At 38.5% G+C, this 27,500-nt stretch overlaps 1 protein-coding gene across 3 annotated transcripts in view; it reads right to left on the minus strand.

Annotated features, from left to right (window-relative positions):
- Positions 1-27,500, minus strand: part of LOC121385675 — a 69,460-nt gene that overhangs the window by 13,800 nt on the left and 28,160 nt on the right. Inside the window, exons 1-5 of one of the 3 annotated variants that reach the window (XM_041516443.1) lie at positions 24,391-24,515; positions 18,644-18,856; positions 6,329-6,462; positions 5,254-5,377; positions 485-622 (exon numbers count right to left, since the gene is read on the minus strand). In XM_041516443.1, coding sequence (XP_041372377.1) covers positions 485-622; positions 5,254-5,377; positions 6,329-6,462; positions 18,644-18,856; positions 24,391-24,487 — 706 coding nt within the window. In that variant the 5' untranslated portion in view covers positions 24,488-24,515. Of the gene's footprint in view, positions 1-484; positions 623-5,253; positions 5,378-6,328; positions 6,463-18,643; positions 18,857-22,884; positions 23,001-24,390; positions 24,516-27,500 lie in introns of those variants that run through there. The other 2 variants (XM_041516445.1, XM_041516444.1) reach the window with 2 other exon arrangements.

The following is a 27,500-nucleotide window of genomic DNA, read 5'->3' on the forward strand; positions in this document are numbered from 1 at the left end:
CGTTCGTGTATTTCGGTATCGTCAATATCATATATTAGGAATAAAAATAATGTATTATGCTCGCCAAAGGCTCGCATAATACAATTTTTATTCCTAATATGATATTGACGATACCGAAAAACACGAGGGTAATAACCTCTATATATATATACATATATATAATTTCCAAGCAGTAATAACAATAAACAGAAACGTTATTAATAATAATAATAATAATAATAATAATAATAATGATGCTGATGGTGATGATGATGGTGATGTTAATAATAATAATGGTGTTGATGGTGATGATGATGGTGATGATGATGATGATGACGACGATACCACTTGGCAGCAAAATATGTTTTATATGCGCTTTTCCACAAACAGGATAGCGTATATATATAAATGAAGCTTTGGTATTCGTTTAGTATATCTTCTAAAGGGGACATACGTCGAGTTCATTTTATATTTAATTTAAATAAGAGTGCACGAAGGTACCTACCTGGGCATGCATAATATTTTCGTGTATTACAATCACCCAAACTCAGGCCTAACATGTTGCCATCGTATCCATAGTAATAGTATACGTAACCACAGTTGGCATCGGTGCTAGGAGTGAATGAAACGCGTCCTGGTATATCTGTAAAACCAACGCAATCAAGTAAAGCATGATATACATATTTTCATTGTATTACAAAACATTTAAACCGGTGTCAAAATTAAATAAAGGTAAATGTTGGGATTTTTAATGAAATTTAAAGTCAATGTCCGATTCCAATATTATATTATAAATGATAGGATTTCTCTTGAAAGATTCAAATATTGAAATCGTGATATGCCCTTTAGATTTAGTCTTGTGATGACAGAGATACGGTTCTGAAGTCGGAAACAAAGTTGGGTTTTTTTGTTCAGATTCTGTAAAGAAAATGAAAAGTGTAAAATTGTACATCAAATTCGCATCAGACGAGCCTGTTCAAAATAGTTAATATACACATGTATTTATAGTTTTCATAAAGTCTCTCTCTCTCTCTCTCTCTCTCTCTATATATATATATATATATATATATATATATATATATATATACAGTCAAACCTGTATATAACGGCCACCCAAGGGGCGTGACAAAAGTGGCCGTTATAGAGAGGTGACCCTTATATACAAGTTCAAAATTAGAACCCATATATTAAAGAATATCGCAACTGTCATAAAAAAAGATGTCGCATTTTAAAACCATTCCCACACTAGCTTGTTTATGTCATCATTGCCTGTTACTTTCTTGTGCCTTTTTCTTTTGGCTAAAACATTATTGTCAAAATCGGCCAGAACATCAGCTTTCCTTTTTAAAATAGAATTAATCTGAAAACGTCCTACACCAAAATGATCGGCGATCTTTCGCGCACTTAATTGCCTTTCTCAGATTTGTTAATAACGTCGGTATTCTGTTCTAACGTTAAAGTAGTATATTTTTCGGTGACATTTTGCATACAAATGTATTCGTTAATATATTTCGCAAACGCTAACATTGACTTGCAGAAGATATTTTGTGTAATTTAAGGTTATTACCCATGTGGCATGTTTGACTCGTTTGTTTGTTTCATGTCACCACTAATTCTTCAGTGGAGTATTACCGTTAATTACAGCTGAATAAGATCAGAAGTCGCTTTAAAAATCCGAACACGGGACATCTGCAATGACCGCCGCCTTCAGCTATTCATGTTTTTTTTACCAATCATGTCTGGCTAGAAACAAGGAAACACCTAACATAATACCTCATTCGTTTGGTTTCTCGAGACTCAATAGAGTGACCATACATACAGATTACATTATGTACAGCCAATGGGAAGTCGTCTACTATTCAATGAGGATGCTGAGAACCAATCGAATTACACAACCAGTAACTGCGTGTCAAGGAAGTTATTGAGTGCCCGTTTGTTTTTCAATTACGATCAGAGAATTACAATGGAACTTTACTTTGACAGAAAATAAACCCAAAGCTACATACATGGCGAAATAAACACATTTAATTTATAATTTTTAAGATGATTGAAAAAGTAAAGACATAAAAAAATAAATCAAAAAACGTTTTTACGACGATCACCTTGTGACCGTTATAGCAGGTTCAACCTGTGATTTTGGGTGAAAAATAGTGACCGCTGGCCGTTATGGACAGGTGACCGTTATGTATAGGTCAAATAAGGAAGGAAATGCATTGGGGGTTATAGTGGCCGTTATAGGCAGGTGACCGTTATGTACAGATGGCCGTTAGACCAGGTTCGACTATATATATATATATATATATATATATATATATATATATATATATATATATGAGATTTATTTAAATCATTCTTGACATGGAGAATAATGGTAAAAAATAATTTTTTGGCATTTCTACAGTAGTCTGTGTCATCACATAGCATAAATAGTTCAGCTTTATTACAGTATTTATATATCAATGGACTTTTGAAATTTTCAGATATTATGCATTTCCATTAAAGTGAAGTTTTGCAAAAAAAACTGTCTTTTTCAACAGAAAACGACTTTCTCACGTTATGTACATCAAGCATACGCTATGTACCTCACGTATACGCTATGTGCACAAAACTATATATGCAATGTTTATAAAGTATATGATACGTTATCTACATCAAGGATAAGATTTGTGCATACAGTATACACATTAAACATACGCTATGCATCATGTAAATGTTATGTACATCAACCATAAGCTACGTATATCAAGTATTCTCTATGTCCATCAGGCATACGCTATTTGCATGAAGAATACTATATGTTCATGAATCATACCTTATGTATAAAAAAAAACATGTAAGTGCCCTCTCTCTAAGAAATGAACACAGCAGAATTGATGCTGTTTCACAGATACAGAGCAGATTTTATCAAGTTATCTACCAGAACTAAGCAGACAAGACTCAGTCATTGAAACATGTCATGTGAGCACGCTGATAATCCGTTCTTGTTCAAAGAAGGGTGTCCTCTTGTAAAGTATATACCGCCAAATAAAATCCCATAGACGACAATAGTAACATGTGGCTAAAACTCCTACCTGCAGCATATCAATTGGCATAAACACCATGGATATAAATACTACCACCTCTCACCTTCTTCTTTCTTGTCCGTTCAAGCTATAGTTGATCATGCTTTAGATTTGGTTGTGGAGATAAAAAACGCTGTCTCTGTCAAGTCTTCTTTGGAAACCCACAGCTTGACAGCCAATTGTTGCTCCGTTCGGCCAGTGCTTTATCCTGGTTTCATCGTAGAGGGGGCAGAATTACAGGATGTGCTCTGGGGACTGTGGTCCTGTTTTACATGGAAATTCATTAGTGTCTGCCAGTTTCAGGCGGTACATAATATGGGATCTGAGATGGCAGTGACCGGTTCTTAGCCTGAAAATGGTTGTCTTTTGGTATCTCTTCAGATGATGGATTGGATCTTTGGTTGTAGCGTGGGTGCATCGGAACTTTCTCTTAATTATTGTTTTTGTCTCTCTGAAGGAGATTGGATGGTTTGGCTGTTCCATTATGCTTCCCTCCTTTGCCAGCCTGTCAGCATGTTCATTCCCTGCAATACCACAATGTGCTGGAACCCACTGGACTACATCTTGCATGTGTAGAGAAAGGTCAGCCAGTCCCTGTTGAACTGCTATTACTAGGCTTTCTTTAGATGACTGTATGCTCCGAGTGAGGGGTTCGCAATCTGTCAGGAACACAACATGTGATGGAAGTGGATTCTCCAAATTGATGATTCTGGTGGCTTGAAGAAGGGCATTTGTTTCTGCTCTGAAGTTTCACCATTAAAGTGAATCAGAAAATATTGAGGATCAAGAGATAACGGGTAGTGTCTATGACTACCTAGTTTGGCACAAAATTTTAGTACCTTTTTTTACAGTTACCCCATCCATGTTTCAAGTATAAAGCTACTTGACATAGTGGTACTAGATGAAATAAAATTGCATTAATTGTTTTGCCCAGATGAAATTGTTTTTTTTTACAACCAACACACTCACATTTATCACCGATCACAGGACTTATGGCATTGACTAATACCATATCAAAAGTTGGGTACGCCTCGAACTTTTACCTAGCCGGAATTCGTTTGATTTACTACTACCTACAGTGTCTTGAAATCGTCTGCTGGCTGCGATCCCCAGTTCATCCGTCAGAGGTTATAGTGATTCATAACTGAGATCTGATAGAATCTTTTGGTCGAGGATGTAGCCATCGGGTCCAGTTGTCTTTGTCAGCAACGTCGAAGTTGAGCGAATACAATAACCCTACCGGCCTCGGTGGCGTCGTGATTAAGCCATCGAACATAAGGCTGGTAGGTACAGGGTTCGCAGCCCGGTACCGGCTTCCACTCAGAGCAAGCGTTAACGACTCAAAGGGTAGGTGTAAGACCACTACAACCTCTTCTCTCTCACTAACTACTAACAATTGACAACTAACCCTCTGTCCTGGACAGGCAGCCCGAGGGCGAGACGTAGCCCAGTGGAAAAGTGTTCGCTTGATGCGCGGTCGGTTTGGGATTGATCCCCGTCAGTGGGCCCATTGGGCTATTTCTCTCTCCAGCCAGTGCACCACGACTGGTATATCAAAGGCCGTGGTATACGCTATCCTGTCTGTGGGATGGTGCATATAAAAGATCCCTTGCTGCTAATCGAAAAGAGTAGCCCATGAAGTGGCGACAGCGGGTTTCCTCTCAATATCTGTGTGGTCCTTAACCATATGTCTGACGCCATATAACCGTAAATAAAATGTGTTGAGTGCGTCGTTAAATAAAACATTTCTTTCTTTAGACATACAGCCCAGATCGCCGAGGAGTGTGCACAGGGCAGCGTGCTTGAACCTTAATTGAATATAAGCACGAATATAATTTTAAATGGAATGAAATGAAATAACCCTAGGTTGGACGCTCATTACATTGATTATTTTCGAGTTCGCCGATAACAAATTTTTCACAATATTAATAACCACTAATACGCTCACTACAGGAAGAAACCCGTAAGCACCTACGTATTTAACCGGAATATTATTGAAACGGGGTGTTGTCGGATTTCTTCCTGTAGTGTGTATTTATCGCCAAACATAGAGTTATTCTTGTATTAGAGTGGGAATATTTGCCTACCCCATGGTAGGCAGCAATTCCGTGTTTTGTCTATAGAGTTACCTCTGGCTGAGAGAGCGATCATAACCGTCCAAATGTTTGTACTCGGGCTAATTAACATTTAATTAAACTACTGGAAGGCATACCAATATCATAGACTGACACTTTCAATTCACTTCCACAGTACTGGTTAAATGACCCGGGACATCGAATTTCTTTAACATGCGTGGAGACATTGACCGTTTCGTCTAAACAATAGCAATATTGTCCCTGGAAAAAAATAGAGATATATCTATTACTAAAACACAAAACCTGAAAAATAATAGTGTGTCTGAAGTATGTATGGATAGAAAGAAAGAAAGAAATGTTTTATTTAACGACGCACTCAACACATTCTATTTACGGTTATATGGCGTCGGACACATGGTTGAGGACCACACAGATATTGAGAGAGGAAACCCGCTGTCGCCATTTCATGGGCTACTCTTTTCGATTAGCAGCAAGGGATCTTTTATATGCACCATCCCACAGACAGGATAGTACATACCACGGCCTTTGATATACCAGTCGTGGTGCACTGGCTGGAACGAGAAATAGCCCATTGAGTATCGAGCGAGCGCTTTACCACTGTGTGGATAAAGGCACGTAAACAAATGTACCTAAATAGATAAAGACACAATTATACAGGATATGATATATGTATGAACACACACACACACACACACACACACATACATGCACAAATACATCCATGGACGTACACACAAAATAGTGTTGAAGAAATAAAGGGAGATATATGGGTAGGAAGAGAAGTAATTAAATAGAGAATAATACATGAGTGGCCGTTAGATACCACTTATTTTACGAGTTGTTTTAAAATGTATTTAACGAGTGAAAGCGAGTTTGATACGTTTTTCAACAACCAGTTGTAAAATAAGTGGTATCTAACGGACACAAATATATCATTCTATTTTTTATATATCGTCAAAAAATATTTTTGACTAAAAGTTATTTACATCCTTTGCACTTGTCATTATCATTATTATTATTTGATTCAAATAACAGAAAGAGTTGCTCTGTTCTTGTTTAGTTTAATGCTGTAATCATTTTCAACATCATCATCAACATTAGCAAAAACAATATGGACACATCTTTTAGTTTATCAGTGTTACTTTTCTTTTCATTACATTAATACAATCGTAATTAATTAATTTCAATCACCTGTAAACCAACTGGTCCTCCATCGCATGTCTCGTAACAGAGATACGGTTCATTGGCGTCTAATGTATAATCCCAATCTGTGATAAGCGAAACGTCCAGTGATCCCTTTAGCGTTAATAGTGTGGTGTTATCCTCTGAAACATAACAGTTTATTAGAATATATATATATTGTAGCCACTTCATGGGCTACACTTTTCGATTAGCAGCAAGGGATATTTTATATGCACCATCCCACAGACGGAACAGCACATACCACGACCTTTCATATACCAGTCGTGTCGTAGTGCACTGGCTAGAACGAGAAATAACCCAATAACATACGTTGGTTAGGTAAGTGGTAGACTGGCATTCGAGATTGAGATAATAAGCCCGTCACATATATAAAAACGCATACACACACAAAGAAAACCATAGTAGTGGTTAAGCCATCGGACTAAAGCCTGGTAGGTACAGCGTTCGCAGCCCGGTACTGGCTCCCACCCAGAGCGAGTTTTAGCGACTCAGTGGGTAGGTGACTACACCACTACACCCTTTTTTCTCTCACTAACCACTAATAACTAACCCTCTGTTGTGGACAGACATCCCAGATAGCTGAGGTGTGTACCCAAGACCGCGTACTTGAACCATAATTGGATATAAGCACACAAATAAGTATGATCAAACCCAGAAAACCCAGAAGAACGTAATAATGCAGCAAAGCGCTGGATTCACTTTCAGGTATTCACACTGTTATCACTGACTCAGCCGTTATAATCAACTGATTCGGAAAATGTGTGAATCTTTCATCAGTTTCAAATCAAATAGGAACAATTTGTTTGGGTAATAGTGGATTCTCCCGAGTGTCTTGTGATATGATAATGTATCAGCATGAGTTGATAAAAGTATGAAATCCGAGGCTTGCCGATGATTTTTATACTTTTATCAACGAGTGCTGATAAATTATGATATCATAAGACACGATGGAGGTATTCTTTTTATCTTATATTATCATTCTTTACATTTGCGACAGTTGTAAACAATGTCAGTAATGTGGGCTGAATGTCACTATATTTGGCAGCGGTAGACTTGTTAACTAGCAGAACAACAGTGGCGTGACGTCACTAATGATAGGTTTAGCGCTGAAACATACACAGTGACGTAACAAAATATTGTCTTGTGATTATAATTTGACGAATCAAGATTATAAGAAGCGATATCTCATGGAAGAATATCGCAGGAGATATTGCAAATTATAGTGCCAGCAATATCTCTTACAAAAGCCTTTAATGGATGATAATTATTCTTATTTAATTTCTTTAGCACGGTCTGTATAATATTATACAGATATGACTGATAAAATTCAAAACATTTATCACACAAAATGTTCCAAACAAAAAAATAGTAAAACATCACTAAATTATCCTGAAAACGCGTCTCTCAACATTTTAGTACCAAATGGTTTTTTAGGTGATCACACCCGTCCCTGTTATATATTGTGAGAATCCGGGATTACGATATTGCCAGTAAATTATTTTCTATAAATTATTAAGCTATAATTCAAGTTCGTTTTGTTTTAGCGCCAACGTGCATCGTAGTCTATATTTGTTTACATTGAACAGCGCAATTCTATGCGCCGGGTCAATAAAACAAGGCCTTGTTTATCGTATAACATTTATACACTTAATCATTAGTGTTTATATTATCAGTAGTCACAGATAACTTACCTTATCAAGTGTTATTAAGTTGTTAAATTGGCATTTTTATACAGCCGCAAATGTAAAAAGATCGAAGCCATGCTTTTGTACGAGCCTCGTTCTGGATTTTTTGAGTTACTTCCGGGTTTTTGTCAATGCTATTTTTGACGTCTGTCACACTGTGTGAGTTAGGTAAATATTAGTAATTTCAGATATTACTAATGTAACTTATATCTAATTCGGAATGGATATGGAACTTATATTTATTTGTGTATATATGCTTAATTGTATTTATTTCGTTCCCATTATAGCATAGTAATTAAGGTATAAAGGCCTGTAGGGCCTAATGACGTTAGCCAGTAGTAAATGACGTCATTGGTTTTCTAACCCGCACTGCGGGATTTACAAATTCTGCAATGCAGGATTGTACCCCGCACTGCTGGATTTTACCCCGTTTTGCGGAATGCATAATTCTGCAGTGTTGGATATTAACCAGTATTGCTGGGTTTTGGCGGGGGTATAAATACGAATCCCGCAATGATTTGTCAGTTTCGGTCAGACGTTCGCCCCGATAGGTGGGTTGGGTTTATTAACAGAATACTAAATTATACGGGTTTTACATGTGTATGTTATTGGGATAACTTGTAGAGACCAAACTCACAACCTTAATGATTAGATAATTAATAAACATTAAAGGGTATTATTTTCGGTATTTATTATTCATAGAATTTAGGGAGATAGACAGCACCCATTACACAGAAGAGGTGTATGCCCCGGGTGTTGTGGTTTTTATGTGGCAAAGTTTAAGGCATATTATATAGAGGGATTGAGTTAGAGAGATGCCCATGTAGTGGGAGTAGGTCTGTGTACCCAGACAAAGTATTTAAAGTGTATATTCTTGCTGATATTGATGTTCTTGGTCCAAAATTAAGTTTGTGTATATCATAACGTTGGAGACTTAGTATATTAGGAATAATTATTATTAAGCAACTTACCTGTTTCAGGTGAATAAGACTCAGTCTTTTAAAGTAATTTAAGAATTGTGGTATATTTCAAAGCCTGAAAGTAACTTAGCCATGTTTATTCAATTATTTATGTGAATTTTATTACTAAATGAATCAGTGAACATACAGTTCAACTGCGAATGTAATTTGAGGTTATTGTTAAATAAATATTGTTGAATTTTAATCTTGTTGGTGATCTTTTGCCTTCATAGTTAGTGGTTATGGCCATTTACAAGGACACCCTCTAATCCAGGGTCGTCACATTTTCTGGTGTCAGAAGTGGGATGTGTTAAATTAATTTTTTTAATTGTCACATCCAGCGATTCGAACCTCAGGTTTTAAAATAATTTTAATTGTAAATGGTCATTCTTCCTGAGTATTTGCATTATTTTCTTGAAGGCAAAGGAACATTGTAGTAACGAGACTTAAATACATTGGGGAAAATAAGTCAGTATTAAAGTAGCAATGTCTCTTAAAGATAATAATATAATGACAAGGTCAAAGTCCCAAAAAGTGTGCCCCATGAATTCGGGTTCATTGTGTATTGAATCAGAGCAATGTAATCGAGATGTGTCGCAGTCTGGCAATACAAGAGATGATGGAGTATCTGACATTAATGAGAATACATTCAGTATGATAGATACTTCTCCAAGGATGTCACAAGGTATTCGAGATGACACACAGAATGGATGTAGCTCGAACTGGCAGTCACATCAACATAGAGATATGGATCTACTGATGAATCAGATGAGAACAATGCAAGAAACTGTTTCGCAGCTTGCAAGCGCAGTTGGTGAACAAAGAACACACCCAGGGCACAGGCGACACGGATCATTTCTCGTCAATGAACATGAATCAGACATCGAATCAGAATCTGAAACAAATACACCTAGAATTACCCCCGAAGCAAGAGGTTCTTACTCCAAATTACCACCGTTTTCAGGTCGTGAAGCTTGGAATGTTTGGTTCAATCGATTTCAAGAGATTGCAACACGACAGAATTGGTCGAATAATAGAAGACTTGACGAAATGCTACCACGGTTACAAGGTCAAGCTGGCGATTTTGTTTTTGGACAATTACCCCAGGACAAGAGGAGAAAACTATAAAGATTTATGCCGCGAACTAAACAACCGCTTCAGAGCTATTGAGACCTCAAAGAGTTTTAAGACACAGTTCAGTCGACGCCGGCAGAAATCTGGAGAAAAGGTAGAAGAATATGCAGCAGAACTGAAACGGCTCTACGACAAAGCCTATCCAAGGCGAGACTCTGAGACAAGGGCAGAAGATCTTGTCAGAAAATTTCTTGATGGAGTTGATGACGAGAAAGCACGGTTTCATGTTGAGTACGTGAAGGAACCCACCGATATTGACGAAGCAGTCTTCGAGATGGTAAATTTTCAAGAAATGAAACCAGGGTCTAAAGAGCACAAAAATAGAGAATACAGATATAACCAGGTTATGCGGATGCATGACAAGTCAGACTTAAGTGAGGAAGAGGCAAATTCAGATGATTTAGAAAATCGAATTGCTCGAACCGGAATTTCAAATAAAAATAGATTAATTACAAAGCCAGCAGAGTTAGATATGAGCAAAACAACCCAGAAAGAACATGAATACAAAAGCGAGAATGAAGAAATGCAACAAATGAAGAGGGATATCCAAGCTTTGCAATATGAATTAAATAGATGCACAAAAGAACATGGAAGTCAGGGATATAAGAAACATTTTAACCAGAAGTCTCAATTCCACGATGAAGGATGGAGGAGACGACAAACAAGACAAAATGGATGTTATCATTGTGGTGAAATATCACATTTCATTAGAAATTGTCCGCACAGAGATCGAACAAACAGCGAACACATCAAGAACATTAAAGTAGCAGGCGAGGCAGGTGACGAAACAAATGCTTTAAACTACAATGGACCAACTCAAGGGGTCGAAAGTTGGTTCTCGAGAAAATAGACCCAAAAGATAATGTAACAATTCGGCGAGAAACACCTACACCATGGGATATTCAAGTTGAGGGCAGTGTCCAAGACATAAAAGTCAAGTTTATCATTGATACAGGGGCAGACAAAACATTAATATCAAAGAGAATATTTGACAGAATAGATCCTGCAATGAGGCCGCACTTAGGGAAGACAATTAAACTTACACATGCTGGTGGGGAGTCACTGCGCAATTACGGAAAGTGTACTTTGAAGATACAGCTAGGTCCACTCATACTGCATAGGTGTGTTGTGATCGCAGACATTGCTGATGATGCTTTGATTGGTATGGATATACTAAAAGGCATAGGTGGAAAACCAGCAGATATAATCCTGAGTCAAAATAAAATTGTACTGAGTGGCGAAGAAATTTCATGTGTCCGATCAGAGAACACTGGTGTGAGAAAAGTACGAGCAGCAGATCACTTCATCATTGAACCAATGACAGAAAGAATTATTGATGCATTGGTGGATCGAACTGAAATTGATGATAGCAAAAAGACATGTGAAGTTATAATTGAGCCAACTCAAAATTTTAATGAAAATCACAACGTTGTATTAGCAACTAGCCTTGCCGATTTAAATCGTGATTCCACCGTCAAAATCAGAGTGATGAATCCTTTCTATACCTATGTTTCAATCAAACAAGACACAATCATTGGAACAGCGGAAGAAATTTCATCCGATGCAGTTAGCGAAACAGTTCTGGAAATGGAAAACATGAATGAGGTCGGCAATACTAAACGAGTTCGCAGGATAACATACAGAAATATCTCTGAAAATACAACAATCTCAAGTAGAAATAAACTTTTGATAGGCAAAGAGTCAAGTGAAAAGATCAACACTTCGGAAACTGAAAATAAACAGAAAAGAGATTTAGAAAAAGGAATCCCAGAGCACTTGATGAAATTGTACTTTGATTCCATTGAAGGAAAAGAAATAGATGTTCGTGCAGAACTTGCAAAACTGCTAATAGAATATACAGACGCATTTTCCAAAGACGATAATGACCTCGGTAGAACAAACTTAGCGGAACACACTATTCGTACAGGTGAATCGAGACCAGTGAAGCAACCACCTCGCCGAGTACCCCTGGCATATGCACATGAAGAAAAGAAAGCCATCGATAAGCTTAAGTTACAAGGTGTTATACGCGAGAGTAGTTCCCCTTGGAGTTCACCATTGGTCCTGGTGCGGAAAAAGTCTGGAGAAGTCCGTACTTGCATTGATTATAGAAGACTGAATACACTGACTGAAGCAGATGCTTTTCCTTTGCCGAAGATTGCAGAATGTTTAGATACGGTGGCAGGTTGTAAAGTATTTAGTACATTAGATTTAACTGCAGGCTACTATCAAATACCACTCAGAGAAGAAGATATTCCAAAGACAGCTTTTATCAGCAAACACGGGTTGTTTGAATTTGTCACAATGCCAATGGGTCTAAAAACAGCAGGTGCAACATTCCAGAGAGTCATGGAGTTGGCGCTGAAGGGATTGCAGTGGTCATGCTGTATGTTGTATGTGGATGATTGTGTAATACCAGCTGCTGATGAATGGGAAAATCTAAGAAGGTTGAAGTTAGTACTGAGCCGACTTCGAGCAGCCAACTTGAAATTAAAACCTGAAAAATGCATGTTGCTGAAATCAGAAGTCACATTTCTGGGGCACAAAGTCTCTGCAGATGGGGTGAAGCCAGACCCAAATAACGTTGCCAAGATTCTTCAATGGAAAGAACCTAGTAACGCGAAGGAAGTGAAACAATACCTCGGTATCTGTTCTTATTACCGTCGTTTTATCAAAGATTTTTCCAAAATCGCCAAACCACTGTTCGATCTCACTAAAGATGATAGCAGTTTAATTTGGACAGAGAAGTGTCAAATAGCTTTTAATACATTGAAAGGAGCACTTACAAGTCCTGACATAATGTCGAGCCCTGCTGGTGACGGTAAATTCATATTGGATACCGATGCATCAGATGTTGCAATAGGCGCAGTGCTATCCCAAGTTCAAAATAATCAAGAAAAAGTAATAGCTTATGCTAGCCGAACACTGTGCAAATCAGAAAGAAATTATTGTGTCACAGATAGAGAATTGTTGGCAGTTAGGTATTTTGTAGAATACTTTCACCACTATTTGTTAGGGGGAAAGAGTTTGTAATTCGATCTGATCATCAAGCTCTTAAATGGTTGATGAACTTCAAAGAACCAAAGGGACGGATAGCCCGTTGGATAGAAATACTATCTGCCTACGACTATAAAATAGAATTTCGCAGTGGAGCTCACCATGGCAATGCAGATAGTATGTCGAGATATCCGAATCACGATGATTGTGATTGTGCTGAGGCAGGGTTAACAGAACAATTGAAATGTGGTCCCTGTAAAAAGTGTCAAAAGAGGGCTGATGACATGCAGAGTACTTTGTCATCTTCACTAAAAATACGACAGAGTGTTTACTTCGATCGTGGAGCCGGGGTAATGAAAAACCCGAAATGGTATCTGCGAAAGTTGATATCTCCATTGGTAATCATGATTTTATGCATGATTAGCGTTTTTGTTCCAGGTCATACCAGTAGTGTAACCCCTGTCACAGAAAAACGTGGGAGAATGGTATGTGGGCTCGAGAAAAGGACTCGAGTATGTGTACAAGAAGCTTATGAAGAAACGGGATATGTTCAAGCTAAGCAGAGGGTTAGCAGTGAAAGCAACTGGTTGGCTGATGAACTATTTACGCTACCCAACACACAGAGTTGAAGAGTTCTGTAGAAGAGTTTCTACAAGGGAGGAAAGAGAACTGAGGAATAACTGGTTTCCGTGGATGCAGATTATGGGTTCAAGTGAGTTGCGACGTAAGCAACTGAGCGATGCGGATTTGAAACCCATTATTGAGTGGATGGAGCAAGGGAGACGACCTACTGGTCACGAGGCTTGTACAGCCAGCCCTGCTAGCAGACACTATTTGGTGTATTGGGACAGCTTGGTAATGAAACAGGGAATGCTGTTCCGGAAATATAGTGACAAAGACTGTACAGAGAGGTTACAGTATATTGTGCCAAGAGATATGAGGAAGGAGATTTTGTATCAGATGCACAATGGGATAATGTCTGGTCATTTGGGCAGGAAAAAGACCAAAGGGAAACTTCTCGCTCGTTATTATTGGTTTAAAGTGCGAGAAGATGTGAACAACTGGATTTTGCAGTGTGAGACTTGTGGGGCCAATAAGCCACCTAACAGGACACCGAGAGCCCCATTAGGAAATATGCAAGTGGGAGCCCCGCTAGATCGGATTGCTACGGATTTCCTGGGACCATTACCTAGGACTCCAAGAGGAAACAGATACATTTTAGTTGTAACTGATAGCTTCACCAAGTGGGTTGAAGTTTTCGCAGTACCAGACCAAAGTGCAGAAACCGCGGCTAGGATGATACTCAACGAAGTTATTTCTAGATACGGGTACCCTCTGGATTTACATAGCGACCAGGGGGGAAATTATGAAAGTGCTATATTCAAAGAACTTTGTAAACTGCTAGAAGTTAGGAAGACGAGAACATCGCCACGTAATCCCCGCTGTAATGGACAGACAGAAAATTTCAACAAAACTCTGGTCCGGATGATACGAGCATATCTGCAGGGTGAACAAACGGATTGGGATCTGCACTTAGGTTGTTTAGCAGCTGCATATAGATCAACCCCACACGAGAGCACAGGCCTAACACCCAATCTCTTGATGTTGGGACGTGAAGTGAGAATCCCAGCGGAAATAGCATTCGGCAGTGGTACCTCACTCATCGGTGAAACTGTGTCATCATATGGCCAATATGTAGAAATGCTGAAAAGAAACATGCAAAAGGCGCATGAGATAGCCAGAGAGCATTTGAAAGCGTCAGCCAAGAGGCAAAAAGAAACATATGATATAAAACAAAGTCTTCATCGGTATAGCCAAGGAGACCTAGTATGGTATCTTCATGAGCACAGAAGAGAGGGAGTATGCCCAAAACTCCAAATGCCTTACAGCGGTCCAGCAGTTGTGGTTAAAAGACTGAATGCACTCGATTACATAGTTCAGTTCGATGCTGAAGGTAGGCAGAAAGTAATACACCACAATAAGCTGAAGCCATTCACCAGTGAATACAGGCCCAGGTGGATAAGTAAGGTGCTTAAAAGTCTAAAATAGTGATGTGCCGAATACATGTTGGAATGCATGTTGGTAACATAAGTCGCATACACAATTAGTTAGAGGTACGCACGTATTTAATTAACAGGTTTTTTTTTCCTTTTACTTCTTAAATTACAGGAAATTATTTAGTCATGCAGGCTCAAGTCAAGTTGCCACCAAAGAGAGGAAGGGCGTATCGATGTTTAAAGGGAGATGACTTCGTGGGAGAGAGGGGAAAAGTAATTTCCCACATCTACAAGATGCATCTACCTCTTGACCAATCACCATATTTTTGTACCTTATGCACCTTTAGATGCATGAAGTTGGAGCAGCTGGCAACGCATGTGTCTGCGTACAAAGACCACATAGACAGGGTGAGAAGAGCGGAGGAAAGTGGAGAAGAGGTGGATGAGGCAATCCACTTGAAGGAATCTACTTGTCCGTATATAGTAGCAGATGGCCTCGACATGGAGCGGTTGTCAGCTGATGAGTCCAATAGTCTGTGGCAACAAAGGGCAGGTCAACGATTTAAAAACAACACTGTTTCTAAAGCTGTCCAACCATTGCCAGCACCTCAGCCAGTGACGGCCATATGTGTCCCAACAGCAGCACCAGTCACCACCACAACATCGGAACCTTCAGCAACTGAAGTGACAGTGGTCGAAGCTATGCCAGACAACTTGTCATTATGGAGCTTTTTAAACTCCCCAGCGGAGATCCAGGAGCCACCTTCAGCGATTATTCCACCAGCTGTCGAGGAAACTCAGAAAAGACATTCCAGGTCCCAGTCGAGGTCACGGTCAAGGTCACGGTCGAGATCTCCCGAGTCTTCTGCTTCATCAGATAGCTGTAGAGATCAAATGGTAAAATTGACACAGGCGGTCGTGGAAATAGTCAGGGATAACAGGGAGCAAATGATAATATTTGCTAAAGCCATCGACGACCTAACAGCTGCAATTAGGCAACAGAACGAGCTGGTGAAAGAGGAGCGAGAGGAAAGAAGAGAGAGAGAGAGAAGAGAGACAGAGAGAGAGAGAGAGAGAGATGGAGAGGCAGAGAAGAGAGACGGAGAGAGAAAGGAGAGTTACAGAGAAGGAGAGAGAGAACAGAGAGACCGGAGTGAGAGAACTGAATGGAAGAAGAGACTGGGGAAAGGAGAACAGAGAGAGAGGGACATCGACGACAGACGACATTGGAGGCACGAGCGGCCACAGCGGACGTAACATCAGTATCATTACCAATTGTATAGTTAGTTATGTAGCAGATATGGTTTAAAACAAGAATATTCTTTCATCACAAAATGTTGATATATTTTCATGTCTCCAATTAATTATTATTATTATAAGTATTATAAGACAAAGAAATAACGGACTATCATAAAAGAAATGTTTTTAATGTGCAGTTATGTATGTAAGTTAAAGATAAGATATCAGAGAGGCATGGAAGGGCGGAAGAATTGAGTAGAAAAGGATGGGAAGGATGCCAGGAGGTCAGGATGCCCGAACGACCAACGAGGTGACGAGCATGACCAGAGATGGCAATCGGCAGTTAATTTTTTTTTTTTACTGTTCACAATTAATTTCAACCATCTGTTTTCCGTCAATTTTTTTGGTCAATTTTTGTCAAGATTGTGGTTGATCTGTAATATAAAGAGAGATACATAATGTATATTATGCATATAATAATATCAGTGAATTAGGGCATATGGAATGTATTATCCACAAATATAGACTGAATTTTGATGCAAGGTGTGATATTCTAAATGAAGTGCACAGTTGGCTCTTTTAATGATAGATGAATTATTTCAAGTTATGTGCGTTTGCGAGGACGCTTAAACGTTTAAGCAGAGGGTAATGTGAGAATCCGGGATTACGATATTGCCAGTAAATTATTTTCTATAAATTATTAAGCTATAATTCAAGTTCGTTTTGTTTTAGCGCCAACGTGCATCGTAGTCTATATTTGTTTACATTGAACAGCGCAATTCTATGCGCCGGGTCAATAAAACAAGGCCTTGTTTATCGTATAACATTTATACACTTAATCATTAGTGTTTATATTATCAGTAGTCACAGATAACTTACCTTATCAAGTGTTATTAAGTTGTTAAATTGGCATTTTTATACAGCCGCAAATGTAAAAAGATCGAAGCCATGCTTTTGTACGAGCCTCGTTCTGGATTTTTTGAGTTACTTCCGGGTTTTTGTCAATGCTATTTTTGACGTCTGTCACACTGTGTGAGTTAGGTAAATATTAGTAATTTCAGATATTACTAATGTAACTTATATCTAATTCGGAATGGATATGGAACTTATATTTATTTGTGTATATATGCTTAATTGTATTTATTTCGTTCCCATTATAGCATAGTAATTAAGGTATAAAGGCCTGTAGGGCCTAATGACGTTAGCCAGTAGTAAATGACGTCATTGGTTTTCTAACCCGCACTGCGGGATTTACAAATTCTGCAATGCAGGATTGTACCCCGCACTGCTGGATTTTACCCCGTTTTGCGGAATGCATAATTCTGCAGTGTTGGATATTAACCAGTATTGCTGGGTTTTGGCGGGGGTATAAATACGAATCCCGCAATGATTTGTCAGTTTCGGTCAGACGTTCGCCCCGATAGGTGGGTTGGGTTTATTAACAGAATACTAAAATATACGGGTTTTACATGTGTATGTTATTGGGATAACTTGTAGAGACCAAACTCACAACCTTAATGATTAGATAATTAATAAACATTAAAGGGTATTATTTTCGGTATTTATTATTCATAGAATTTAGGGAGATAGACAGCACCCATTACACAGAAGAGGTGTATGCCCCGGGTGTTGTGGTTTTTATGTGGCAAAGTTTAAGGCATATTATATAGAGGGATTGAGTTAGAGAGATGCCCATGTAGTGGGAGTAGGTCTGTGTACCCAGACAAAGTATTTAAAGTGTATATTCTTGCTGATATTGATGTTCTTGGTCCAAAATTAAGTTTGTGTATATCATAACGTTGGAGACTTAGTATATTAGGAATAATTATTATTAAGCAACTTACCTGTTTCAGGTGAATAAGACTCAGTCTTTTAAAGTAATTTAAGAATTGTGGTATATTTCAAAGCCTGAAAGTAACTTAGCCATGTTTATTCAATTATTTATGTGAATTTTATTACTAAATGAATCAGTGAACATACAGTTCAACTGCGAATGTAATTTGAGGTTATTGTTAAATAAATATTGTTGAATTTTAATCTTGTTGGTGATCTTTTCCCTTCATAGTTAGTGGTTATGGCCATTTACAAGGACACCCTCTAATCCAGGGTCGTCACAATATAGGCTATCATTTTAGTGTTTATATAAAATTACGACATGGACATAAAACCTTTCCTGTATTTATACCTGGAAATAACCGCAATAAAACCCAGAACCCTTTACATAATACCCGCTAACTAAACAAGGTGCTGGCGACTGGTTAGGCAACTATTTCAGTTCTTATAAGTTATTACCTGTCCATTTCCATGGCGTATAAACTTCCAGAGCACCAACCCAGTATCTTTGACGTGTCACCATTTTCCTTTTAAGTCTTTGTGAAATATGACCTCGTACAAGAAGTACACCAACGTCGTCACATCCAGAATTTGCGGCCGTCCACCAATCCATTGCGTTAGTGAATTTATATTCATATTTGAGAGAATCCCAAGTAATGTTTCTCCAAGGAGCTGAGCAAATAGAATTTAGAAAAAACATTGAAATTTTAATTCAATAAAACATCTGTCTTCGTAAGGCTTCCTGATTCCTACTACTACTTCTGCTACTACTACTCCTATTAATGCCATTACTATAACCACCATAACCACTTATTTTGATTACATTTTTGTTGGTCTTTCATGAAAAAAATGTCCTGAAAATGGTAAAAATGTCCCAAAGGTGTTTAGTGTACCATGCCGTACATTATTTCTAGGAAAATCACTAACTACTATTATTACTGCTACCACTACTCGTGTTACTACTACTACTATTACTACTACTACTACTACTACTACTATTACTACTACTACTACTGCTACTGCTACTGCTGCTGCTGCTGCTGCTACTACTACTACTACTACCACTACCATTACCACTACCACTACCACTGCTACTGCTACTACTGCTACTGATACTACTACTACTACTACTACCACTACCACTCCCATTTCTACTAATACTACTACTACTACTACTACTACTGCTGCTGCTGCTGCTGCTGCTGCTACTAGTACTACTACTACTATTACTACCACTCCTACTGCTATTACTACTACTACTACTGCTACTGCTACTGCTACTGCTGCTACTACTACTACTACTACTACTACTGCTACTACTGCTACTACTGCTGTTACTACTACTACTACTACTACTACTACTACTACTACTACTACTACTACCACTACCACTACCACTACCACTACCACTCCTACTGCTACTACTACTGCTACTACTACTACTACTACTACTACTACTGCTGCTACTACTACTGCTACTACTGATGTTACTACTACTACTGCTACTGCTGCTACCACTACTACTACTACTACTACTACTGCTATTACTACTACTACTACTACTACTACTGCTACTGCTGCTGCTGCTGCTGCTGGTGCTACTACTACTACTACTACTGCTGCTGCTGCTGCTGCTATTACTACTACCAATACTACTACTACTGCTACCACTGCCACTCCTACTGCTACTACTACTATTACTGTTACTACTACTACTACTACTACCACTCCTACTGCTGCTACTACTACTACTACTACTACTACTATTAATACTACTACTACTACTACTACTACTACTACTATTACTGCTACTGCTACTGCTACTGCTACTGCTACTGCCACTGCCACTGCCACTGCCACTACTACTACCACTACTACTACTGCTACTACTACTACTACTACTACTATTAGTACTGCTATTACTACTACTATTACTACTACTATTACTATTACCATTACTACTACTACTATTACTATTACTACTACTATTACTACTATTACTACTACTATTACTACTATTACTACTACTATTACTACTACTACTATTACTACTACTACTACTACTACTACTTATTCCCTTACTTCTACTAATTATTTCCTTACTTTTACGATCTTCACTACTTATCATTGTTTGCACAATACCACTTGACTTTGTAAACAGAATACCGCAGAAGAGCATTGACAGTGATTTTGAGATGTTAATAAGCAACATAACATATGTAAAATGAAGTTTATTACAAAATGGCACTTTAGCGTTATTGCTCCAAAAACGCACTTAACGTACTTACAACAATATGGGTAATTTCCCAAGTCTGTGGATCGACAAACTAATGAAAGAAATATGCCAATTTTGGTCTGGTGGTACATATTTTGGCCACAAGATTAAGTTAGAGTAGATTAGAACTTTTTTTAAAATTTAAATGTATGTGTGTCGTTTTATAATAAAGTGAAATAATTCCGTTTGTTTGTTAAAACTGATAAAAGTTGGAATGGGAATTTGTTGTCCATGTCCTGTTGAGCATTGACAGCGATTTTGAGATGTTAATAAGCAACATAACATATGGAAAATAACGTTTATTACAAAACGGCACTTAAGCGCTATTGCTCCAAAAACGCACTTAATGCACTTACAACAATATGGGTAATTTCCCAAGTCTGTGGATCAACAACTAATGAAAAAATATTGGTCTGGTGGTACATATTTTGGTCCCAAGATTAACTTAGAGTAGATTAGAATTAAATTGAAAACATTTTAAATACAGTGGAATGGAAAAGGTATACCCGTATGTGTGTGTGTGTCTGTTGTCTGTCCGCCTGCTTCTTAGAGGTTTTGCTTCTTCTTCTTTTTCTTTTTTTTCTTTTTTTTAATTCTTTTTTCTTTTTTAAATTAGTTGCTTGGGTTTTTTTTATTGTTGTGTTTGTGTGTGTGTGTGTGTGTGTGTGTGTGTGTGTGTGTGTGTGTGTGTGTGTTTGTCTGTCTGTCTGACCGACTATATGTCTGCCTCTATCCGTTTCCGTGCGTGCCTACTTGAAAGATAGGACGAACATAGCGACGGATGGATGAATAAGTGCATATTATTATTTGTTTAAAAATAAAACAGAAGTTAACTCACATAAAATCTCATAAGTCTCCGATACACAGGACAGCATAATACATATCCAAATACCGTTTATGTTGTTTCTCGCCATGACATTGTAAATGTTCAACCAGGAAGAAACATGGCGCGCACTGAAGTATTATTTTACCAATAGTGTTAATTATGTACTCAATAAATGTTGTTATGCCACAGTTTATTTCCTTATTTCTTCTGTTGGGACAGAAACATCTTCCTTAGTTTTAATTATCAACGGCAAAGTTTCTGGATCAAAGTGACTGACCAAGGAAACACTTTCAAACTATGTTCCTTGAAATTACATTTATCACGAATCCATCATAACTGACTTCACGTTTCCTAACTGTTACACTGACAGTGAGTCAGTAATGGCGTGTTAATGTGACAGCCATATAGTAGATAGGAAGGAACGAAATGGTTTATTTAACGACGCACTCAACACATTTTATTTACGGTTATATGGCGTCAGACATAATGGTTAAGGACCACACATATATTGAGAGAGGAAACCCGCTGTCGCCACTTCATGGGCTACTCTTTTCGATTAGCAGCAAGTTATCTTTTATATGCACCATCCCATAGACAGGATAGTACAAACCACGGCCCTGGATGGATCAGTCGTGGTGCACCGGCTGGAGCGAGAAATAGCCCAATGGGCCCACTGACGGTGATCGATCCCAAACCGACCGCGCATCAAGCGAACGCTTTACCACTGGTCTACGTCTCGCCCTATAATAGATAAGAATGCTGACTTGCTTACTTGCTTGTATTCATGATATAATTTTTAATATACTGCATTACTGTGTTGTTTAGTTTTGTTTATATTTCAATGTGTGTATGTGTTGTGTCCGCGTGCATGTCCATGCGGGTGACATATAATGGGGTTGTGTCCGTATGTAATGTGTGTGCTCACGTGTATGTGTATTTATTTGTTTTTTGCGTACGTGCGTTTATATGTGTGTGTCTGTGATTGTGATTGTGCTTGTGCTTATGTGTGTCACTGCGTGTGTGCGTGTGTGCGTGTGTGTGTGTGAGTGTACGCGCGCGCGTGCGGGTGGGCGGGTGGACGGGCAGGCGTGCGTGAGTTTTTTTCATTAATAATTATCACAGTTTTATGTGACACAGTGACATCATATCCACGGTGTCATGTAACAGACCTATATTCAGTTCTAAAATACTCTGTTTTCCCTCCATACAGTCTATATCTAACAGAAACAGACTATATTGCTAAAACTAGTATTTACTGACCCCAAATTAGACCAAACAAGGGCGGGACGTAGCCCAGTGGTAAAGCGCACGTCTGATGCGCAGTCAGTCTAGGATCAATCCACGTCGGTGGACCTATTTCTCATTCCAGCCAGTGCACAACGACTGATATATCAAAGGCCGTGGTATGGGCTATCCTGTCTGTGGGATGGTGCATATAAAAGATCCCTTTCTACTAATGAAAAAATGTAACGGGTTTCCTCTCTATGACTGCCTCAAAATGACCATATGTTTGACATCCAACAGCCGATGATTAATAAATCAATGTACTCTAGTGGTGTCGTTAAACAAAACAAACACACTTTCGAGCAAACAACTTACATAATTTTCCGCATGCAACATGTGTAAATACGCCTGCTATTACCCAGTATATCCACAGATCTCATGACGACGCCAATAGTTATCTCTCAGCAAGCAGGGAAATTTTTACCCACCCGTACACTTAATGCTCTACTTCTATATTTGTATGGTTCGTGTTTACTCAACAAACCGAAACGGGGACACGTTTTGTCAGAAGCTTTACAACCAGAGAGTATGTGAACAAAGACGTAGTTTGAATGTAATGAATATGAATGTATATATTATACATTATATATTATAGAGTCGAATGGAAGTTTTTCCGTTTGTCTATATGTGTGTGTGTGTGTCTGTGTGTCTGTGTCTCTGTATGTGTGTGTGTGTCTCTCTCTGTGTGTATATATATATGTGTGTGTCTGTCTGTGTATGCGTGTGTGTGTATGTGTGTGTGTGTGTGTGTCTGTCTGTGTGTGTGTGCTTATGTGTGGCTCTCTCTCTCTCTCTCTCTCTCTCTCTCTCTCTCTCTCTCTCTCTGTGTGTGTGTGTGTGCGTGTGTCTCTCTCGCTGTGTGTGTGTGTGTGTGTGTGTGTGTGTGTGTGTGTGTGTGTGTTTGTTTGTGTGTGAGAGTGTGTGTGTGTGTGTTGTCTATCAACTGTGTGTCAGAATGACCAAATGCTTAACTTCCAACAGACGATGATTCATACATCAATGTGGTGTCGTTAAATAAAACAATTTCTGTTGTTCTCTGTCGGTCTCTTCTACTGTATTGTTTTGTTTTCCTGTCTGTCAGCGTGTTTGTCTGTTTTCCTCTCTCTTTGAGTGACTGACTGACTTACTGACTCATTGGGTGAATAACTGACTGATTGATTACAGTGGATGACTGACCGACTGTCTCATTAAGTGACTAAATGACTGACTGGCTGACATTAATAGTCTTACTATTTGTATGCCTATCTGACTGACTGACTGACTGTCTTTGTAGATTTGTCTGACTGACTGACTCACTGACTGACTCACTGACTGACTGACTGACTGACTGTCTGACTCACTGACTGACTGTCTGTCTGATTGACTGTCTGACTCACTGACTCACTGACTGACTGACTGACTGACCGACTGACTGACTTATTTGTATGCCTATCTGACTGACTGACTGACTGGCTAAGATGCTGCTTGGGCTGTATGATCGAACCCCCTTGGTTGATCCATTCCCTGATTGCCCTACGACCGGTATCTCAAAAGCCGCGGTATGTGCTGTCCTGTCAGTACATATAATATATCAGGTATCAAATATTTGACATCCAATAGTAAATTAATCTGATCTAGTGGTGTCGTTAAACAAAACAAACTTGAAACTGGGATCGACATACTGACTGTGTCTATTTTTTTTTTTTGGTCCGTATCCACGTGTACGTGCTTGCGTGCCTGCGTGCGTTTGGAACATAGGACAGACGTAGCGACGCATGGGTGGATATGACATCATATGTGCATAGTATCATTTGTTAAAACAGAAACCAGAAATTAACTTACATAACGTTTCCTTAGCCACACATACACAGAAGAGCATAACACATATCCAAAGACAGGTCATGTTGTTTCTCGCCATGACATTGTAAATGTTCACCATCCAGGAAGAAACATGGCGCACACTTAAGTTTTTATAACATAGCAGGGCCGTGCCCAGCCTAAAGTAAACGGAGGTGCTCTAAAAGGTACACAATAATAAATTATACGGACTCTTATCCCGACAGCTCACCCCACCCACATTTATGTGCGTGAGTGTGTGTGTAAAATTACAATTTTAAACTTAATATCGATTTATTGGTGTGGATATATTTTTAGTCGTAGGAGGGAGTCAGGGTATAGCAATAGCCCCATTGCCTGCTCGCCGGGTACGACCCTAGTTAGTTGAAAGTGTTTATAGGGCACAAAAGAATATTTAGTTATCGCTGAACCAAGTCAGCTAGCTATACGTCAAATTCCGGATTTGTGTTTGAGATTGGGTCATAAACAAAGCCTGTTAGTTTGGGACTACGTGAAGTGAGGGGCGTTTTTCCTGGTTTGCTTTTTGCTTCCTTTGGTTATTTATTTATTTATTTATTTAGTTAGTTGTTTTTTTTAGTTGTTTTTATTATTATTATTTTTTTTTTATGTTATTGGTGCTGTTACAGTGTTGCTGTAGTAGTTGTTGTTGGTTTCCTCAACGAAACTTTGATAGTGTAGGTACTGACTAAAACAAATAACTACATGTAACAAAATAAACATAATTATATAAGTATGTATGTATGTATGTATGTATGAAAAAAAACAAAAACAATTCCACTTGTCTTAAAAATATAATTAGGTATTTTCTTTTTACAACTAAATAGGCTTTTCACCCATTTTTATGGACTATTCAGTTCAATGATTTTTTTTTAAATACACTGGTGCACAACGTTATCATCTTTATTGGTATCAGAGGATTATTAGGTCAATTAAACGTATTAGTCAATTAGCTAATTTTGTTTTTCCTTTTAAGTTATTTTCGTCTTTTTATCCGCTTAAGGTTTAAGCACACTTAATACTTTTTTAAAAACCATTGATTTCAATTGCTGCATCCTAACCGCAAGCGTGCGGTTAAGCTGTATTCTAACCAGTCGCGAGCGACGCGAGCGATGCGAGCGATTATTTTAGAAATAATTGCTTTCAATTGCAGTATCCTAACCGGACGCGTGCGACGCAACCTATTTATCTGTCGCGTCGCACGCGTGCTGTCAGGCTTTGGCAATTCAAATCAATGATTTCTAAAATAATCGCTCGCGTCCCTCGCGGCTGGTTAGGATGCAGCTTTGGCATGCAGCAATTCAAAGCAATGATTTCTAAAATAATCGCTCGCATCGCTGGCGTCGCGCGCGGCCGGTTAGGATATAGCTTTACCCAAGTGCTCTGCTGTTCGAGAGCTAGACGGACACTTGGACGGTCTGTTTGTTTTGTTTAACGACACCGCTGGAGCACATTGATTAATTAATCATCGGCAAACATTTGGTAATTCTGACTCGTAGTCATAAGAGGAAACCCGCTACATTTTTTTCTAATGCAGCAAGGGATCTTTCATATGCACTTTCCCACAGACAGGAAAACGCATACCACGGCTTTTGTCCAGACATTTGGACGGTTATCCAGTCTAGCTCTCGAACGATAGAGTATTAGGGTCGAGACACGAGGCCTTGACATAATACTTAACACTATATTCCTTATTTTGTTGTGCCATTAAGTCGATTGCTTTGTTTCAAATTGGCAAGAGAGAGAGAGAGAGAGAGAGAGAGAGAGAGAGAGAGAGAGAGAGAGAGAGACTCCACCACAATGACATTTATTTATCTAAGTCATATATAACAAAGGATTCAATGTTTTTAACAGACATTTATTAGGAGTATAAATCAATAATTCTTAATATATATTCAGCTCTGTTTATAAAATGTGAATCACACAGACAGACACACATACATAGACACACACAGACAATATACACACCCGCACAGACACAGTGTGATGGTATCTGTATTTGCCATATTTACAAAACGTAGAGATTAGCTTGTAGTACTATCCAGATACACACACCAAATGTTAACATTTTCTCAACCTGCTGTCTTTACAAAACCTGTGTTGCCTATCTACTTATACATCGTCCAGTGTCTGTTACAAAGGATATGAATACATTCTGCTTCTGCTATATTTACAAAGCAGTTATTACGTAATTTGAAATTTGCTGTCTGTAGATGCCTGTACTATTCAAGAAATAAGAATTTTATAGATTGTTTCATTATAAATATATTCTTTGTCAAAACATTTGTTAGTAGATCTGCTATATTTACAAAATGTATTATCTGGCTTGTAACAATATAAACGGTTTGTTTGTTTTGTTTAACGACACCACTAGAGCACATTGATATATTAATAATTGGCTATTGGATGTCATTTTGACAGTAGTAGAGAGGAAACCCGCTACATTTTTTCAATTAGTAGCATGGGATATTGTATATGTCCATCCCACAGACAGGATAACACATACCACGGCCTTTGATATACCAGTCGTGGTGCACAGACTGGAGCGAGAAATAGGCCAATGGGTCCACTGACAGGGATCGATCTTAGACCGACCGCGCATCAGGCGAGCGCTTTACCACTGAGCTAAGTCCCACCCCCGATATAAACGGATTGCTATATTTACAACCAAAAAAAATATTTTTCTGATAAAAATACGTGTGTGTGTGTGTGTGTGTGTGTGTACAATCAGTGTGTGTGTATGTATGTGTGCGTTCGTGTGTGTGTATGCGTATACGTGTATGTGTCGTGTGTATGTGTTTCATGTTTATAAAGATTGTATCGATATAAATGTATGCTCCGTCACACTGTTTGCTTGTACAAAACATGTATTATTCAGATTGTATCAATATAAATATATTCTTTTTCACAGAATTGGCTTGGCTTGGCCCACAGCTATGCCATATTCACAAAATAATATATTTGTATTATCTAGACTGTATCAATATAAATTTATATTTTTGTCACAGAATATAAATGTATTCTATGTCACAAAATTGCTTGGTGATTGGGTCAGAGGCGGATCTAGGGGGCCCAGGGGCCCGTCCCCCCCCCCCCCC

Source organism: Gigantopelta aegis, chromosome 11, assembly GCF_016097555.1.
Source record: "Gigantopelta aegis isolate Gae_Host chromosome 11, Gae_host_genome, whole genome shotgun sequence".
In the NCBI taxonomy this organism is placed as follows: Eukaryota; Metazoa; Mollusca; class Gastropoda; order Neomphalida; family Peltospiridae; genus Gigantopelta; species Gigantopelta aegis.